General features: G+C 31.4%; 1 protein-coding gene across 1 annotated transcript in view; it reads left to right on the top strand.

The window, feature by feature from the left end:
* Octalpha2R (alpha2-adrenergic-like octopamine receptor) overlaps window positions 1-8279 on the top strand; it is a 359405-nt gene extending 351126 nt beyond the window's left edge. The window contains exons 4-7 of the mRNA XM_090115609.1: window positions 1547-1696; window positions 2601-2710; window positions 3282-3414; window positions 7092-8279. Coding sequence (XP_089971735.1) covers window positions 1547-1696; window positions 2601-2710; window positions 3282-3414; window positions 7092-7682 — 984 coding nt within the window. The 3' untranslated portion in view covers window positions 7683-8279. The remainder of the gene's footprint in view (window positions 1-1546; window positions 1697-2600; window positions 2711-3281; window positions 3415-7091) is intronic.
* The last annotated feature ends 13211 nt before the right edge of the window (window positions 8280-21490 follow it).

Raw genomic sequence — 21490 nt, 5'->3', positions numbered from 1 at the left:
ATAATGTTATAAAATAGATTATATCTTTACATTTGCAAAAATATTATAAGCTTCGATCGAATAAATTACATGTCGTACATATCCCAACACTCTCAAAAAATGAACACAGTTTACATACATAACACATGCTCATAATCTCAATTTAACCAAAAAGTAAACGATATCGCATGCAAATTGCAAAAGCTAGTTAAACCTCTGTCACGGCAGGGGTCACTTAACTTTCCTCCCGCGGGTCGACACCCGAATAACTTAACATTTAACCACGGTTTAACTTCGCAACTTGTTATATTAGTTAAATCACACGTCATGTGACATTTCACAACTACGTGACGATAGCTGTTATAATTGCGTTATCATTTCGCGCCTAAAAACTTTTCCTAAACGAGAGATTAGTCGAATGTCTCTAAGAATTAAATCAAAATCGTTAGTATATTTTTCTATTAGCGCGGCTTCGCTATCGAAATAAAACGGAATCCCTAAAGAAATTATGTTTTACCGCGGTAAAAAGTAGCCTATGTATCTTCATTAATAATATTTCAGTTACAATAAACATAAAATTGCTCCGTTGCGACATGAAATAAAGACACTTTCAAATTTATAAAATTTTTATAAAATATTATAATTAGCACAGAATATAATACTATACTATAGTAATATTAGTAAGTGTTCGCCAGAGAGCCAAAGACTTCCTTTTTAATAAACCAAGCTGACCAATGCAGTTTATAAGATGTCACACACGTTGTTAAAATTATAATTTCTAGTGCTGGTTTAAAAGGATTACTAATTTACTTTTTTTTAAACCAGCTCCTAAAGAATTAAAGAAACAAGTCAAAATCGCTACGGGGCCTCTTTAGTCTTTATTTTTTTTAAAGAAACACACAATTCACTAGTTCCACTTTTATTTCGATTTTTATTACGTAAAATCGTAACTATATAATGCAGTTCTATCAAGAGGGACCATACAAAGTATAAATTATACTTATTTGTAGTTTTTATGGAATAATTTAATACAGAAAGTAAATTAATTACTGCGTTCGCATTGCAACTAATACATCTAGATCAATGTTATATTGAATCACGTTCGTAACAGAATTCGATATTTCATATTGAGTCTTCTGTCTTGATACGTGTATTGTTTTAGAATTATTTGAAATATAACTAGTGTTTAGTTGTATTTCAGTTAACAATATCAATGAAGTTGGTTAAAAATGGTAACATTTTAGAAGTTCTAAAGGATGGAGGATCAAGCTCATATATCAAATATGGTTCGACAATTGCGCTATGTATGGCAATTTAAATTAAATTATTTAATTTAATCTTTAACTTACCGTATACTGAAAACTCTTGTTACAACTTACTACATCATGGAAACTTTTATGTGTATATAATGGAATTCGTATTGTTTTATTTTCAAATAGGCAACACAGGTATACACGCATAACAGACTTCAACCCCATTAAAAATATATACAGAACATTGTCCGACCTACACTTTTGACATTTAATACACCTCTCTAACACTTATTAATTCTTCTCTTCTTTCCCAGGTGTCAGACGACATCGGTTACGTGATCTACTCAGCCCTCGGCAGCTTCTACATCCCGTCCTGCATCATGGTGTTTGTGTATATTCGGATATACTTCGCTGCGAAGGCGAGGGCCAGGAGGGGCATTCGGAAGAACCCACGGCCGAGAGCTGTAAGTATGAATAAAAAAATAAAATATTAATAAAGTGAAGGCGCAATTAGTAGCGATAAATTATCAATTTTTGTTGAAGAATTACAAATTCTAAACCATTCACTTGTGAATTAGTAAAAGCAATTGGACAGAATTATTCCTAACGATACATTCAACCAACTTATAAAAACTGAGCTTTAGGTTATATGTAGTTAAATGTAGTCCTCTAAATAACTAAGTAATTGTACTCATTTATTATTTAGTATCGAAATTGCAGATAGAATAAAAACAAGCCTAAAACATTAATATTCTCTAACGTGGACTGGATATTTACAACCATTCCTATGTTTATTATGTTTGTAAAATATTCACGAAATAAATGTATTTTATGGATAGTATTGAACTAATCGATAATCGAACACAGTAAAAATGTGTGCGTGTACTAGTGTACACACGTAAGAAGTGAAACTTCTTTATGAACTTATTTTTCAAAAAATAATTTACTATAATATGCAACTTTACAGAAATACGTCGAATCACGCGTGGTAGGGATAAGAAAAAGATGGCGCGTAACGGAAAAATGTCACGCGTAACGAAAAAATGTTACACTAAATTTTTTTCACTTCAAAAAAAACCTTAATCGATTATAAACCGCTTAAGAAATTATTGCGTCTTCATTTAAGGTATAGCTCTTCATCTTCTGAAGTAGTTATTTATTTCTACTCTTTTGTAGGCCGGTCTCTGAATTTAGAATTGGTTTGAGCTTAGGTATATCATATTATACATACCAGAAAATATGAGATTTAGAGCATTGTTTAAGACGTCCTAAACGACAAATACTCAATTCAGAAACCTTATGTATCTTATATTTTATATTATGTATGTTTATAATAAATGTATTTTCTAAATAACAATATTGTTTCAGAACGAACAGCAGACGAGTTTTTCAAGCGCGCCGAAGGGGACTCGCCCTATGCCTTCATCATCTTTATCTATGCCAACAGGAGTAGATGCTAGTAATTCTAATAATAATAGGTACATTATTTACATATTATTATATTTATTTATATTTATTCATGTAAATTTTATTTATATTTATTATCTGTGCATGTGGTGGTAGCATTTTTTTGAAGAATTGGCAAGAAACTCGATAATTATTCCATAATCCATTTTAAGTTACTCTGTCATAAATAAAAACATACATAAGATTTATAACACTTTTACGAGTATGTACGAGTGTAAAAAAGAAATACAAGTAAATTACGCAACGCGTCTCGTAAATATGAACATTACATTAATGTATTTTTTTTATCTGAAATACTTCTTTATATTAATGTAATTTTAGTAGGCTTACCTTTTGCCCCGGTCGTCTTGAAGAGATCACTTCTAAACGATTTGGCCGCCTAATTATCTATACTGTATTTTTCTTTGTATACATTCTTATACATTTGTAAGTTTCCCATGTTTAGTTTTATTACGAGTAATAAATACACAAATTAATTAGTTTATTAATGATCGGCATAACAGTTATACTGTGGCATCTTTATAATCTGATACCTACGATTTTCAAACAACCACACATGTAAATATATCACAAACTTTACAGGGAAAGCCAAATATCAACAATAGAAACACAACAAGTGCCGATACCCGTCGTTACTTGTGACTTCGCGTCTGACATATCAACGAGCGAGGCGGGCGACGCGCCACAGCCTGACGATAGGAAAGACACGTTGAAGGTACTGGATTATTTTTGATTATTTACTTGCAGATTTTTTACACTGTGGCATTACTAGTTGATATTATGTTGTTTATGGTCACAAAAGTATTGTCAAATAGGTACTTGGAATGGTAGGACTTCGGAGGAAGATATCTTTGGGAGATTATATGTTAAAGAAGATATCATTGAATTAAGCTTCTACTCTACCGCTATTTTAATTTTGATTGCTTATAGCATAGGTATTTCTATAGTTTATGTAAACCACAAAAGCAAGAATGCAACAAAATTAGCAGGTAGGTAACAAACACTGCTAACAAAATATTCATGCTAGTAAACAAAATATTCATGTTATTCTCTTCCTGAAGGAAGAGAATAACATGAATATTTTGTGCATCTCAAAAAATACGTTTCAAATAAAAAATTAACCACATCTCCTTTTTCATCACGTACATAAAGATAGCTATATATTTTTACACAATAATCACCATCATTAGAAAAGATATTATAAAACTCCATTCAATTCAATCCAAATCCAAGTTAAAAGCTCTCAAAATAACACTCTCAAACAGGCAATTCATTATGAAACTGCAGCGAAATTCTCACCTAAAACAAATTAACAATTTTCAAACGTATCTAGTTTGGAATCTCTCCAATATTACATACGCTCTAATACAGTAGTTATATCACGTAGATATTGAAGATATATTTTAAATTATTTGACGTAAAAGTTAGTGTTGCCATCTGAAAATATTCCCATTTTTATAATCTGTAGCGGTTTATTTTATTGCACTTTTTTGGTGGAAATTATTCGACAGATAAGAGTAATTATCAATATATTATCTTATTTCTAGGAAGTTTTTATTTGAAAACTTAATATGGCGTAAAATAAATGTTAACTGGGAAAAAAGGGTTGTAATATACACCGTATTTTATATTTTCGCACGTGTAAATGACTGAAATTTCGTTGAATTAATTTATTTTCCGAACTGTTTCGCAATAAAATTGCTTTTAAAAGTAATATTTAAGTTTATAAAATAAATGTATTTAAATACTCGAAATGTATTTTAAAGTATAGTAATTAAATATTGCATAGGTAATCGATATTTTTATATCCATATTTAGTTTAAAAGATGAACCTTCGTTGTCCTTTCAGATAAATTTTAACTATTTAGTAATTTGTGCCAAAACAACTTTTGTGCCTCTGTTTTTAACGCTTAAGTAAAACCAGAAGACTTCAGATAAATACTTGATATCTGACCCGACATTTAATTACAAAGATACGACATACAATTCAGGATGTACGCAATTGTCGACGTCATCAAAAATTCAAAATGGCGGGCGCTACGTGACAGCTGATAACTTTTTGCCGACATGCATAACAAATTAAAGGGGCTTGTGAATAGAATAATAAAACATGCAATATACTCGGATTTCACGTGAATATCGTATAATAGGGCTACAATTGATTCCGTTATCCCTTGGGTTCAGTTTTTATTAATTTTGAAGCGGTTGCAGAATATATTTGCGCTAACATTTACTATCAGAAATACTTCTGAATATTGTTTTTGCTCTTTCAAAAGGCCTTTAAAAATGTTTCTTGTTTTATCAATAGTCAATGGAAGCATTTTAAAAAGAGACTTTGAGCATAATATCTAAAGATTTAACAACGTATAAATGAATATAAAATGGATAGGCTTCGTGCATGCACAGTTGACAGATATATACTACGTACATACAGTTAGGAAACTAAGCCCCCCCCATGAAATTATGACGTATAGCTATAGGGCTGTTACTTTTTGATATTTAACCGACTTGAAAAATAACGGAGAAGGTTATCAATTCGGCCTGTATATTTCTGTTTGCTTTTTTTCACAGTTGATTTTGTGGTAATTTGGAGATTAAAACCCGTTAAAATACAAAAATGGTGTAGCCTAAATATGAATTTACAAGAAGAAACAATCCGAATTAATACAGCTTGTAAAAGTAAATACGTTTTTATCAGTGCTATATTTCGAAATCTTGTTTTGTTATGGACGCCGAAGGCCTAAATAATACCTAATGTACCTAAATTATTTATAATGCTTGATATTTGTATTATACATATATTCAATAATTATTTTAAACCAGAATTTACAATACTTGTATGTAGGTATACCTACTAAATTATTTTTAAAACGATAAATTAAATTAAATTAAAAACACAAAATATGCAAAAATAAATTAAAATTATTATTATACGAGCATAGAACCTCTACCTTTTTGTTTTAGGAAGAAAAAGAAAATAGTTTGACAGGCTTAGTGCTTGACAAAGTGGAGACGCCACGTATCGATAAAAATACAATAATTATAATATCCTATCCAATTATAATTCCCTAATATTTACGTAATTATGCACATAAATTTAAACAAGATTTTTTTAAGGTTTCCTTTTTTTATATTTTCGTGCTCTTCTAGATTGCGTAAAAAATAGATGCGATCTTTAAACAGACTGGACTCCTAATAGGTACTATTTGTAGCTATCATTTTGATAGAAAATATGTCAACATAATATAAAACTCATACTGCCATATCTATAGAAATTAAAAAATAGTCTCTTTTTAACTTGTAGTCAGATATGGTATTTACAAATATATTTATTGAAAGGGCTACAAACTGAAACAATCGATATTTATTTAATGTGAATTGACATCACTTTAAACTTTTTTCCATACTATATTCAAAATCTGTGGATGTGTCACCCGCTACTATCGATCCCCCTTAATACCCTTGTAAACACGCTTGATGGGGGGGGAGCCATTTCGAACATTTTGTATGAAGTTTCCTTACTGTATGTATCTGTATATTGTGGTGCATGGCTCTGTTGACTTTCACAAAAAGATCGACGTCAAACGTTTTAACTATATTTTGACAGTAACAAAATCGACTCTAAAAGTTCGCTAGCCGTTACTGAAATCCTTTTTTTTGTCCTACTATTTTGCAATAGTCGGTATATTTATATAGATATAAAGGTATTTTCATATAAAAATAGCGTAGTTATGGAATAAAACAGACACCTAATATAATGTAAATTACTATTTCTTATTCAAATAATGTTTATGATTTAATTCCTTCTATTCGTACAGGAATGGCAAGAATTTTCACCTTAAATCTCTACCTATTCTTTCCATTTTACCAGACGAAAGTAATACCCTTAACACTTTGTTTGAAAATAAACCTCAACCACACAAAGCAGCGCACTCGTTTAAATTCCTTCACATAAAACATACAAAACGAATCAGCCACTTAAAAAATAGATTTCAACTGAATTCAGCTTGTATCCTTTCCTTATTTGCTGTAGAGTACTTGAAAGCGATAATTCAATTCTTTTTTTCAGCGGAATCCATTAAGGTTGGAAGTGCAATTTGTCTATGCGCGCCGTTTTAAAAGCTTTACTCGTTGAAAGCTTAAAAAAGCTTAATCTAAAGGAAACGCCAACTGCTGTTGAAAATAATGGACGTTTGGGTATTTTTTACAGATCCCAGTCATCGTTAGCGCGCCTAACAAAATACTGAAATCAGAAATGTTCACCACAATTATATACCTATACCTACTTAATTTTTTTCCGCAAATGATATGCTACCAATTTTAAGATTACGTACTAATATTTCAGCTTTTTAAATGTATAATAATAAAATACTAACACTGAGCATTTTTCAGGTAACAACATGTGCGCAAGTCACAAGAAATCCTCTCGCCGCGTGTGCCTATAGACATTCCTCGCTATCCGTAAACGGGGAACTGCAGCTACAGTCCCAGAGGTGTCGAGCCCCAAGTATGGCGATAGACACTGACATGGTGTCAGAGCTTGAACCTTCCTCATCAGACTCCGGTGTGGCCACGCGCTGCGCCGTCGTCAAACCTCTCAAACTACGGATATGTCAACCCATATTCGGCAAAAAGTCGGAGAGAAAAGCGGAAAAACAACCATCTAAATCAGAATTAGAACCAGCACTGCCTAAGCAGCATAAACCCAGAGACCCAGAAAGGGAAAAGAGGAGATTAGCGAGAAAGAAAGAGAAACGAGCGACGTTAATCCTCGGTTTGATTATGGGCAGTTTTATAGCGTGCTGGCTGCCATTCTTTTTCCTGTACATTCTGAAAGCCGCGTGTAGACGTTGTGTTATACCGGGCAGTGCGTTCGCTATCGCCTTCTGGTTAGGTTACATGAATTCGGTACTAAATCCGGTCATTTACACGATCTTCAACAAGGATTTCCGAAGAGCGTTCAGACGGATACTGTTCAAGTGATGTTTGGCTTACCTGTGCTGCTACAGATGTGTCGCCAACAGGATTCTGTTGGCACAACAACGGGCAGTACCAGGTCTTTACAATATGCGTTGATCGGATTATATACTATATGTTCTATAGCCTCTGGGAAGACACACAGAATCTTTCGATCCCGACTGATATTATGTTTTGGAGTAAAAATAGCAATACTAAATGATATAGCTTTTTGTATGGACAACAATTTGTATATTGGAAATCTCAATAGTTTTCATAATCACTTGATAATCTGCCGTGTTGGTTTTTCTTACTTATGATATCTGTGTAGCATCTCAGAGGGAATTTAGTTGAATTATTAATATCTGCTGTGGAATTGTTTAGGAATTGATATTTTATTCACGTTATAACAGCATGTTGCAATATTTATTTCATGGAATAAAGTGGACATAGAATTTGTACTACGAGAGATATTCAGAGAGCGCTTGCATATAAAATAAATTCAATTCGAGCCCGCGCCAATCAAAAAAGAAAATCATCGATGACAGCTGTTCGCATGTCATCCTACTTGCACATAATATGCGACAGGTGTCATGCTGTCTCGCTCGCACTTACAGACGTGATGATTATAGTCTGTCCACTATAAGAATTGCTTTTTGACAGCTCGACGGGTGATACCAGAAGTGATGTTCAAAAGATTATCGATTGTGATACCATTTCAATTATAAATTCAAAATATTAACATAAATCGAATCAGGTACGTAAATAATAATTACAACGTAAACGTACTAATAAGATATGTAATAATAATACCACATATCTATGCATTGTATGTTAAAACTAAACTAAACTAATATTTTATTTTTTATTGGTTTCTATCTTACAATTTGGTTGTCTTTACGTTTAAAATATATAATATAATAGAAGAGTTTTTCTGTATCGGATATATTTTACAGAGTATTTCTATCGATTATTATAATCTATCGACCCATCATTGAATAATTCTGTGTAGACATCACTAAGTGGGCGGAACCTGTCCATGAAGAACGATATTTATTTGTATGACATTTTAACATAGACAATACAATCCTTCATAGGCGTGCAGCTGTCAAAAAGCAAATAATATAATGGACAAAGTATATTTTATGGCGCGGGTTGTAAAAGAAAATTAGACGTAAAAATTTAAATTACTCGAATCATATTGTACAATATTATTAGTAAAATTAAAAAAATATTAAATATTCATTATAAAATAGGCGATTACCACATCATTCTGCATATTATTAAATAACATTTAGTTAATAAATACATATACAGGGTGTCCCACTATTGGTATATTAAGCGCGAAAGGACTTGTAGTTTTACATGTATACACTGATCACGTAAAAAATACTTAAACAACAAAATTACGTCAAAAATTTTTTGCTAAATTTTTCCTGAAAATCCATGTTTTCTTCTCTGACTTCGCGCAGCCGGCATATACCGCTTCTCTAATATGAGCATTTTGTCTATAAAAACATAATCTTAAACGATAGCTCACGTGCTGGTGGCAAAGTTGGGCGGGTTGCTTGTTATGGGTGTACACATAGAGTTTAAGAATTCATCTATTTGAAAAAAAATGTGTCTGGAATTTTATAAGTATTTTTTACGTACTCAGCGTATGCAAAACTATGACCTCCTTTGAGCTTAGTATACCAACAGTGGGACACCCTGTATACATTATTACCATAAACTATTTATTGTAAAAAAACTATATTTAAACTAAAATGATATATTTACAGATTCCTATAAACTAATTATTGTCTACATCAGTTTGTTTTATTTATTATTTAGTTTTAAGAATCTTTAAGAATGTTATTAGCTTTTCGATTATTATGTTTTTTGTTTGTAAAAAAGACAATTTTTATTTGTTATAAACATTTTTAAAATAGCTGATTCTATTTGTTATATAAAGAATAACTAAATACTATGGGTAGATAAATTTATAGAAAATATGTATGGTATTCATTCGCTGATTATTTATTAATATAATATGTATAAATAAATATTATATTTATTAGTTCAACCTGAAGTTACTATTAAAATTACCAATTTCTTTTTGTATAGTATCTCTATATATTTCGTAGGTTCGTTAGGTAGTTTCGTTTAAATACTAAAATTTAATAAGATCAAAATATTGTAAAGACGACTTGTCAAATACTGTATTTTGTGAGATTTTTCCAGCGTCTTTTTCTTTTTTAGAACAGAAAAAATGTAGAGTATCCAGTGTGTTCATATTTCTTGTATTAAAATATGGCGTTGAAAAAACTCACAAAAATAGTGTCCCATTAATGACTGTGCCTCCGTGCCTATCCAATGCACTTAAAAATATGCACCTTACTTATTTTAAGTGAAAACTTACATGCTGATTTGCTTATTACTTAACACACACTCATTTATCAACGATATTTTTATATCTTTTCCATGACAACCCATCAAAATCGGTTCAATGATTTAGCAGTTCAAGTATAACAGATAAATAAAATTGTATCTTTTCACTGTTATACTCATATGGGTAGGTAATATAAATAAGTTCGTTTTAACAATTGAAATAAAATAACCTTCTCGTTCCATATATTTATGACCAAATAAATATTAGACATACTTATAATGTAAAAGATGCTAATAAACAAATCAGCGAGTAAGCAATAAGCATTACCTTATTAATTTAGACTTACGAAAACGGGCTGGCCATGCGTGGGTGTTTGTGTAAAAATAAACAAAATCGTAATTAATTTATAAATTATGAGTAAATAAGAGCCCTCTCCCTTCGTTAATCTTGGGGATTTCATGAACCATAATATGCCAACAAGAATAGTGTCATTTTTCCATAATAATTAATTGATGACACTAGAATTTTGCGTGTGTGTATGTATGAGTGAGTTAAACACTCATGTATGCGCTTATGTATGTGTGCGTGTTGATTTGTCCTTATAAGATTTAATTGTGTTTTATAGACAAGAGAAGGATGTAAAACAAGATAATTGTACAAAGTTCCCAGCCCGTTTTCGTATTTAAATAGAAATATATATTTTCTTGTCAGCGCTGGTCGCAAAAAATTTCGTGATTTACTTAGCATAAGATAGATATAATCTTGTAATAATACCAAAATGAACACCAAATTCTTTGTAAATTTTCTAATCTTATGAATAGTATAAATTCAATATATCTAAAGTATACGCCTAGTAAATTAATTAATCGCATCTGTATATAGCTTATTAACAACTATTTTGCTTTACATTAGACAATTTTAAACGGTTTTCGTTCATTGAACCTACCTATGACTGAATGTAGCTATACGTATTCCTTCTGTAAATAAATATAACTATTGTTAATTAAAAAAAAAATATAATAATTAGTGAAAAAACAACGACAATTTAATTCTAAATTAACAAATAGATTCTTATAGCTATATTCTATAATAATTATAAATGAAAATTACAAAATGTTAGTTACCATTGTTAAAATTTCTAGTAAGTATAGTGTACTGACGAAAAAGCAATAGCAATCGTTTATGTTTTGTTTCAATAAATTTTTCATATTGTCTTCCAAGGTATGTGTGATCTGATATAATGTCATTCCTTAAGTTAATGAACACCAATAAACGTTTGTATCGCACGTAAGTATATATTTTAGTGTGTATTAATCATAATTAAGATTCGAAACAGATTGTCTGGGATGGCATAATAATGCAACGAGCCCATGCTTTTTATGTCAATCCCACATAAATATATCGGAATAAATGTCTAATTCATCATGTCATGATGTCACCCCTTTTCTTAATAGCATAAAGTTTTTAAAAATGAAAGGTCGGCAAGATTTATTATTGGCTTGCCTTTTATTTGATACGATCCATACAAAGCAGCCTGGATATCTGTACACAAAACTATTATGGCGTAAGGATACTAAAAGGGGTGAAATAAGAAGTGGAACTCAAGATTTATCCATCCCCCAACATAAAACTACCGCCTTTCGTGGGTCATTTAAATATAATGCGACGAAATGTTGGAACAACATACCACCTCCAATAAAAAAACTCAAGTGCAAATCCAACTTTCGTCGCACTTACAAATCACTACTGCTCAAATTACAATCATCATAATTTTATTTCCTCTGACTATACGTATCCAAACTTATAAATTAACACATTATACATACATACATACCTACCTATATACCTACATATAAATACTGATTTTACTTGACCAAATATATCTATTCTACTGCTTATATATTATTATTATTACACATTTATTATTTATTTACATTCATAATTAATTATTCTATTTTTATTATACTTATATATACCTACTTGATTGGAGGCGCAAACTATTCATCTGGGTATCTGGCAGAATTATCAGCGTTGTGGAGCTTGCTCCCACAACACTATGCTGAGCCAGGGCCTAATTGCAGCCAGCGCGCAACACAGATACTTAATACATTCGTGTACTTTTTTAACTATAAGTGTAACTAATAACTGTAAGTGTTGTAAATTCCTTACAATTTTGTGTTATTTTATGTCTGTTTTCCTTTTTTTTGTATTGTGTATTATTATGTATGTTCTGTTGGTTGCAATAAATCTTTTGTATTATTATTATTATTATTAATTCATTTGGACATTGTTTCCGAATAGCGAACGCAATAATTGAAACCCTTATTTATATCAAGTTTTAAATTATACAGGTTTTGTACAGTTCTAAATTATATACTTCTTATAGCGTAAATAGCGAATTTTGAGACACTACATTAAAGTTTACTAGATACCCCTATAGTATATTCCTTAATAATTAGAAAATGTTCAATAAAATTGTTCTAAATCTTAAATTACTATTTATAATAATAATGTTACGCTATGAAATAATTTGTTGATTATATTTTAATCTTGCGTCTGTGTTATGTTTAAAATTCTTTTAAAGTGTAATTAATATACGATTAATTCCCACAAATGTAAATGAAAAGATTATACGAAGTACCAATATACAATTTTAATCTTTATTCTATCGTTTTATTTTAACACTAACTGACCTGACCTTTAAACATTACTATCGAATAACGATATCTATACTAAGCATAAATTTAATACAATAGACCCTTATAAATATAAGGATTAGCAACATAATATATCACTGAAACTAAACTAATCAATAAATACAATCATTTCACCCAAAGACACAAACTAGCCATTGAAATTACACATTAGAAATGAGAAACTTGATATTTGTACAAGAATATTTAGCGGTCCAATTACTCACACAGTTAATGCCAATTTCACAATGGGCAGCGTTGGCCCAACAAATAATCGTCAATGTTTGCCGCTAGTAAGGCGTTTATGAATAAACATCTAAATAGAAATAGAAATAGAAAGCATTTTATTTGCCACCATGTAACTCTTAGTAATATAATACACAAAACAGAAAAAAAAAGATAGCAATGGAGGCAAAAAGGACTCCCCGTCAGCAAAGCAGCAACCATTATTTAAAATGCATTGCTGCACTGATTTTCAGAGGAGACCACGTGACTGTACAGATGCAACGACGTTTTTTAAAACATGGCACTGAAGAAAGATTGGCTCTACAATGACATTTAGGCCCTCTACACTATCGTGATTGCCTCTGCTCGCCCAACGATGACCATTGTGAAGAGGGCCCATAATACACAAAATAAATAAGCTTTAATATAAGCATTGATACAAATCAATACTAATCACAATCAATTCTGCCAATATTCCCCTTACTCTACAACAAACCACAAAACTGAACCAACAGGCCCAAATTACTTTGAAGAAACTACAGAACTTCAAAACATGTATATATATAAATACAAGTACATTACATGCGAACATTGAAATCTATTTTTCAATTACTGGTGCAAGTTGCGGGGACTATTTCCCTTGTGGGGATCGCTACAACTGTTTGGACACACGGGCTTGGAAAACGATTTGTATTAATTTATATACATATTTAATTTACAGTCTAAAAAATTACAAAACCGATAATAATAACAAAAAAATATTGCACTAATAGTGGTATCAGACCACTATTAGTGCAATATTTGGCTAAAAGTAATTTCGAATATTAAAAAACTGAAGAAATTTATTTGATCGCGCTTTTCTCAAGAACTACAGGTTTGAATAGAAGATTTTTGTGTTAGATTTATAAAGAAAAACTATATAACACCACGTTACGAGTTTACGACCAATAGGAGCATATCAACAATGAAAAATATTGCAAAAATTGACAAAATATTCCTTTTTAGAGTAAACGTAGCATGAATCAGTTCGTAGTACATAAATACATATGTACATACATGATATTATGTTCAACTATATTATATTGTTAATTTGCTCCAGCAAATGTATATATCTTACTTTTACTGCTGCAATAATATCTTAGTTGTCTCGTAAGTATTTCAGAGCGTTCATATACCGAGATGATACACCGTTGTTTTCGTATAACAATGCAGATTTGTCGAATGTAGGTATATTTCACTATTGCATTGTGCATTCAAATACAGGTGAGAGTTTCATAGTAACACGTACAGATAAGATTCCTTATTGTGATTTTCTACCACCAGACGTTAATCCATACTAATATTATAAATGCGAAAGTAACTCTGTCTGTCTGTCTGTCTGTCTGTTACTCAATCACGCCTAAACTACAGAACCAATTTGCATGAAATTTGGTATGGAGATATTTTGATACCCGAGAAAGGACATAGGCTACCTTTTAATGCGAAATATGTACCACGGGCGAAGCCGGGGCGGACCTCTAGTAACTTAATAATATTCGCTCGTGTTGGTAATCAATTATTATAAGCAGATCATACCAATATTTTTTTTATTATTCACACAAGTAGGCAAGAGAGACAGTAATAAAAATGTTCTCCATTTAATTATTACATCGACGATCATGTTATATCTAAAATCCAATAATTTATAGATATAAAAAACGCTACTTTAAAAACAAAACAACACAATTAAGCGCATACATACGCAATGTACATGATGAATATAATGTGCAACTTTTGCATTAAATTGTAATAAAACATAACAATACAAAGAACACTCATACAACTTACCTCTATCGTAGACCACGAATGTAGACCAGCAAACCATTCCTATTACAATCGTAGATAACCGTTCATGTTTTCAATATTTAAATAAGTCAAGGAAATATAAATATTTTATTTTTATTCTTAATACTCCCGAACCGTGTGTCCACTAGACCTATCTATAGCCCATTGTGAAACTTACAAGAAACTAGCTCCATATCGATTGGAGATTCTGACGACGTTATTGTACGAATGCTTTTGTTTGTGTGTTCGTGTTTACCCTGAAACTTCATGAGCGGTTACTGGAACTATTTTGAATTAAGGCTCTATTTGTTAACCGATTTCCAGAGGTTCTGATAGGTCTGTATGTGATAGGAATTGTGGAATATTCACAATTAGGACTTTGAAATAATGTTCAAATTGTTACAAGGACGTTTGTAATGGGTATTTGTATTGCGTATGGTTGTAATACTTTTTATTCAGTCGTATATACCTACTAGCGGATCGCCCCGGCTTCGCCCGTGGTACCTACATGTTTACGTTTTTTTTTCATAAAAACTATCCTATCTCTCAAGTTGGATCGAACTGCACATGGTGTGCGAATTTTATTATAATCGGTTAGGAGTCCATTGAGGACAAACATTGTGACACGAGATTTATATATATTAAGATTTAAACTACAGGAACGACTCACGAGACATGCCATTTTTGAAAAGGGTTTGGTACTTTAAAATATTTCGACGTTGTAATAATTATAGAACATTACTAGCGGTCCGCCCCGGCTTCGCCCGTGGTACATATGAAAAATAGATGTTGGCCGATTCTCAGACTTACCCGATATGCACAGAAAATTTCATGAGAATCGGTCCACCCGTTTCGGAGGAGTATGCAGACTAACATTGTGACACGAGAATTTTATATATAAGATTTTAATGTTATAATGACTTATTGAACTTGTACTTTGTAGAATATTGGGCAAATAAGTTTCACATCTATTTCACTGATCGATTTTGGAGTAGATAAGTGCCTTTAATCAGCCCTCTACGCTCTGACGATCTTTGCTTAACTTACTGCTATCAAGTTATTGTTAAGGAATGCACTTTGCAATTGCTTCATCCGGAGTACAAGACAACTTCTTGTTAACAAAATTATTTAATAAAATCACTCAACCCTGGATACTATCAGAGTGTTTCGATCTATAATAGTGATAAACCACCAACGTGATAGTAAGTTAGTTGGCAACGAGCTATCCAGTCAATAGCTAAAAAATCTCAGAAAACCTGTACAAAACTTGACACTGATAGAATCCGTCCTCGAGATCGAGAGTAGCCAATCAAGAAGAGAAAGTCAGTCACACACGCATTGAATCAAAAAGTTATAATTATTTATCTAATATATATTATAAAGGCGAAAGTTTGTAAGGATGTATGGATGTTTGTTACTCTTTCACGTAAAAACTACTGAACCGATTACAATGAAATTTAGCACACATATAGAGGGTAACTTGGATTAACACATAGGATAGTTTTTATCCCGGAAATCCCACGGGAACGGGAACTATGCGGGTTTTCCTTTGCAAACGCGGGCGAAGCCGCGGGCGGAAATCTAGTTATTTATAGTTTAAAAAAACTAAAACAAACGCGCTTATACTCAGGAAATTATTGTATCGTCACCGACTTTTGATAAGTATACAAAAGTTTGAATTAAATCTGACCGTTTAAAGTGGGTCAAAATCGAGTCTAGAGTAGTCAGTTGACATACAATAATGGGTGAAGCTAATAAAAGCGTGTTAATAAGAAGTCAGTCAGTCGTCAGTCAGTAAATACATTAAACACACCAGGGTACAGGTACATACAAACTAAGTATTCTTTACACGCGTTCATTAATATCACACATATGAAAGACTGAGTTACATTACAGAATTGATTGCCTCCGAGAGGCGCGAAACAATTCCGTGTTATTAACATAACTTTCCCAATGAAAATATATTATTCCCAACGGTACGTTGGATAATTTAATTTTCATATTTTCGCTAAGTTCGGATTAATTTCCTTAACTTATTTTTATGGCTCGGTTCTGCAGTGCGCGGCATATTTTCCGATAGAGTTTGTTCTGAACTTATTCATACCTTTTCGTGTTTTTAATGAAGTGGCGAAATAGCTGGTTAAAGGTGGATTTGAAGCAAAGGGTTGTAGGTTTGATTAATTAAAATATGAGATCATAAAGGATTTGATGATATGTATAAATAATATTTATGTTTCATAGTATAATCTTTAACAATTGATAATATTTCCTTGTACCTTGAAAGTTGAAACATTTTATACCGATTCGGAATAACCTCTGACAATCGGACAATTCGGAAAACCTTGTGTATTAGATGATTAACCTTATATTAAGATATCTACATTAGAATTTTATATTTTTGGTTTAATGGCATTCAAATGCTTTATAAATATAAATTTATCACAACTACAGCGATGTTACTTAACATCTACATTTTCATTCATTAAATGAAGAAAAACGTTTTTGATCTAATAACAATTTTAACAAGATGTAGAATTAATTGTAGTAAGAAGCACTTATTATTTAATATTTACCATCAATTCTAAATTCCTCTTCTTCCAAATTACACTACCTCAGATTTTCCTAGCTCTATCTCTTAAGATCAATGATTTAATGAATATTTCCTGAAACTAGATCATTATAAATTGCATTGAAACGTCACGCTCAAGCTGTGTAAGGTATTCATTGCTTTTAAAATTCTGGGAAAATCGTTGGCCTTTCAGTTATATATCTAGGTTATGAAAAATCACTACATTGTATAAAACAAAGTCGCTTTCTCTGTCCCTATGTCCCTATGTATGCTTAAATTTTTAAAACTACGCAACGGATTTTGATGTGGTTTTTTTTATAGATAGAGTGATTCAAGAGGAAGGATTTAGTATATAATTATGTTTTAGACAAAGCGGGCGAAGCCGCGGGCGGAATGCTAGTAGTTTATAAACCAAAAATGGACTTAGAATATCAGATCGAAAAGGATTTTATTACACGAAGTGGGAAAAATTGTCATTATAACATAAAAATAAATAATATTTATTTTCTGTCTGAGTTGTTTTATGTGGCTGAAACGAAGTCCTTCCTGAAATGGTAAAATGTGTCAATATATTTTCTTAGACTAAGAAGTACCTAGTTCAAGGAAGAAAACATATATTTAGCACTTGATAATGTCCTAATAACTTCAAAATATTTTCTTACCATAAAATACAGTCAGAATTTTTATATTCGAACCTTATTCCTGATATTATAAACACATTCAACACAAACAAACTATTTATAATATTAGTATCCTATTCAACTTACAAAAGTAACTTATTCTTTTCTAAATTACCTGTCCCTTCCAGTACTCTATATCATTCTAGACATCAAAGATGACGTAGCACTCGTGCACAATGTTCCCATTCAGGGAGCACGCTCCGGCGGCGCGTTTATGAACTTTTTAATTTAAATTTTGGCACTTCATTTCGCCCGTTTGAGTTCTAACGCGCCACTGATCTATGTGACTGGATGTGACATGTGATTAGATTTTGTTTGTTTGAGTTTCATGTTATCTGGGTTCTTGTATTCAGTTCGTGTTAGTTTTATTCCCTCGATTATATAATATATTCCTGAATTATGCATATAACGTTATTAATTATGCAAATAATATGTATGTTTTTAAATATTAATAGGTACCAATAGACTTAAAGTCTGGGTTTAGATCTAGGTTAGAAAATATAACTATACCGTTGCTAAATTCGTTTATTCCGTTACATATTGACTATGTTACTTTTCCATGTATTGTCTTATCTATATTCTGTAATCTTTGTTTTCTTTTATTCAGGTCTCTTTGCTCGCTCGTAGGCTACATCATCCTCATCTTCATAGTTGACGATGAAACATTGACACCATTTTAAACCTGTAACAAATAAACTATGCTAATCTATATCTATATTATATATAAAACTCAAAGGTGACTGATATAGTGATCTATCAACGCACAGCCCAAACCACTGGACGTATCGGGCTGAAATTTGACATGCAGGTAGATGTCATAACGTAGGCGTCCCCTAAGAAAGGATTTTAGAAAATTCATCCCCCAAGGGGATCAAATAGGGGATGAAAGTTTGTACCATGAAAATTTATCTTTTCCACACAGGCGAAGCTGCGGGCAACAGCTAGTAATATAATAAAGCTGAAGAGTTTGTTTGTTTTTTTGTTTGAACGCGCTAATCTCAGGAACTACTGGTCTAAAGGCTACTATAGGGTATAATATATTATCATCACGCTAAGACCAACAGGAGTGGAGCCACGCGGGTGAAACCGCGAAGTTAATTATTATTAGTTAATTATTATTAGAATTAATTTAATATTCTGTTTCAAAACTTGATTTTTTTGTAACTTCACTTGTTGTAACCGTTTGTAATGCGCATACAACAAATCATGTGTGTCATATTATTTATAAAAATTGTAGTAGTAAACTAAGCATTGAAACTAGTTAATACAAAACTAAAAAATAAAAAAAAAATATTAACTACACACTCATTTTGTGAATTATTAGACTCGTCTCCGCACCGCATACTAGAAAATCTTAATTACAACATTGAAAAAAATCTTGAATCAAATAATTTAAAAAACCTATTTTTATACCTTACCTTTAACACACAAGGGTAAGCAAGATAGGCAGGGTAATAAAACGGATGGGTAACAGCATAATTGTGGCACACAGACACAGAAACACATTCAATTTTATTTGTTTTTTGTTGTTGTTTTAAATTGAATTATTTTTATCACATTTTTGTAAGTACTGATCGATCAATGTCACGCTTGACAGAAGTTTAAGAAAAGTAGAATAAAAAGAATATCAAGAATTATAAAAAATACAAACAATTAACTAGGTTACGCGAAAAATTCTTATTTCTAAAGTCCCGTTCCTATTGGGGAATCTAAAAAAAGGATCAAGAGGCTATGTTATCTACTTTTCACGTAAAAATTAAAATTGAAAGCATCTTAACAAAATACTTTCAAGAATATTTATTCTTCTCGACTCAGAAGAAGCGGAAAACATTGCTAGTTTTAAAAAAATGTGTGCGTGTACTAGTGTACACACGTTAGAAGTGAAACTTCTTAATGACCTTATTTTTCAAAAAATAATTTACTATATATATGCAAATTTACAGAAATACGTCGAATCACGCGTGGTAGGTATAAGAAAAAGATGGCGCGTAACGAAAAAATGTTACACTAAATTTTTTTCCAACCCCGATAAAGAAGTTTCACTTCAATAAATGATTATCCAAAACCAGTAGCAAAAGTAGCCACGCATAAAAATAAGTTTTACGTTATAGTTCAACATTTTATAACAACCATAATACATGTAAATAGAAGCGATAAATCCAGTAAACCAGCCCGCGATATTATTATTTACAATTAGCCCGTATTGAAGTTAACGCGAATTCACTTAAGCATTAAGTTAGGAGTCAACTTCAACGGAAGTTAATAACTCGACAAATCAGAGCTTCAAGTTTTAATTAATTTAATATCACGATATTATTGCCGCGGTATTTAACGATTAATTCTGTACTGAATAATGCGGTATTAAGATTTCTGAACGTTTGTTAGAAAATAATGTTGGTATTGAGTGGGATTTCTGAACGTTTGTTAGAAAATAATGTTGGTATTGAGTGGGATTTCTGAACGTTCAGAATATGAATGATGAATTTGTGTCTGCTATTGAAATTGAGTTTCAATTTGGTTACGCAATTTGTTGAACAATTATTAGAGTAATTTAGGAATAAATACACAATGCGAGTAGGTACTTTATACCTAAGTTTATACATTTTAGTCCGGGATCCATCGCCCATTTTTGCAAGTGATTACTATCAAGCTAATTTTTCGTGAGTAGCTTTATTTTGATGAGACGCCCCATAATTTCATGTACGAAACTCTCGATTGTGGTAGCTTACAGAGGTAACAAGGATAAAAATTTTTGATTTGACGGTTCTCAAATATTTATTACGCAATTTGTAGGACAATATGTCTGTTGAATTATATAAGTATTAAATAAGTGAAAATAAAAAAAATCAGCTAGTTAGTAATCATTTATGATGACATCGTTATCGATACACATTGGAAACTTTGATCAAACCATGGATTTTGTAGGACAAATATTTTTTCGAAAAATTTAGATAATTATTATCTTCAGATTGAACAAAAAAAACATTCAGTTAGTAATTAATATTTGAGTCCTTGTTTCCTCTGTTAGCTACCACAATCGAGAGTTTCGTACATGAAATTATTGGGCGTCTCATCAAAATAAAGCTACTCACGAAAAATTAGCTTGATAGTAATCACTTGCAAAAATGGGCGATGGATCCCGGACTTAATATTTATTATTTTTTTTAATATTTGCTGTTTTATTTTATTAAACGAACGCAGTACCTATAATAATAATTGTAAACATGTTTTCTGCATTGTTCATATTACACATAGGTTACTGAAAAAATCAATTAAGTACACTTTTCGGCACAATATAAAAAAGAAAACTTTAGATTGCACAATATTTTTTCCTAAGAAAGTGAAAAAATGTTTCCATTAAAATATAATGCAAACCCCAAAAGATTTAAGATTTTATTAACAAAAGTCTACACGCAAATCATTTCTGTCCGCTATGGGCACTTCCTCGTCTCTATGGTAAATACGCTATATTT

This window comes from Colias eurytheme, chromosome 23 (assembly GCF_061535395.1).
Source record: "Colias eurytheme isolate Ceu_HAF_F1 chromosome 23, ilColEury1 Martin Lab GWU primary, whole genome shotgun sequence".
In the NCBI taxonomy this organism is placed as follows: Eukaryota; Metazoa; Arthropoda; class Insecta; order Lepidoptera; family Pieridae; genus Colias; species Colias eurytheme.
This window is presented reverse-complemented; position numbering and strand designations above follow the sequence as displayed.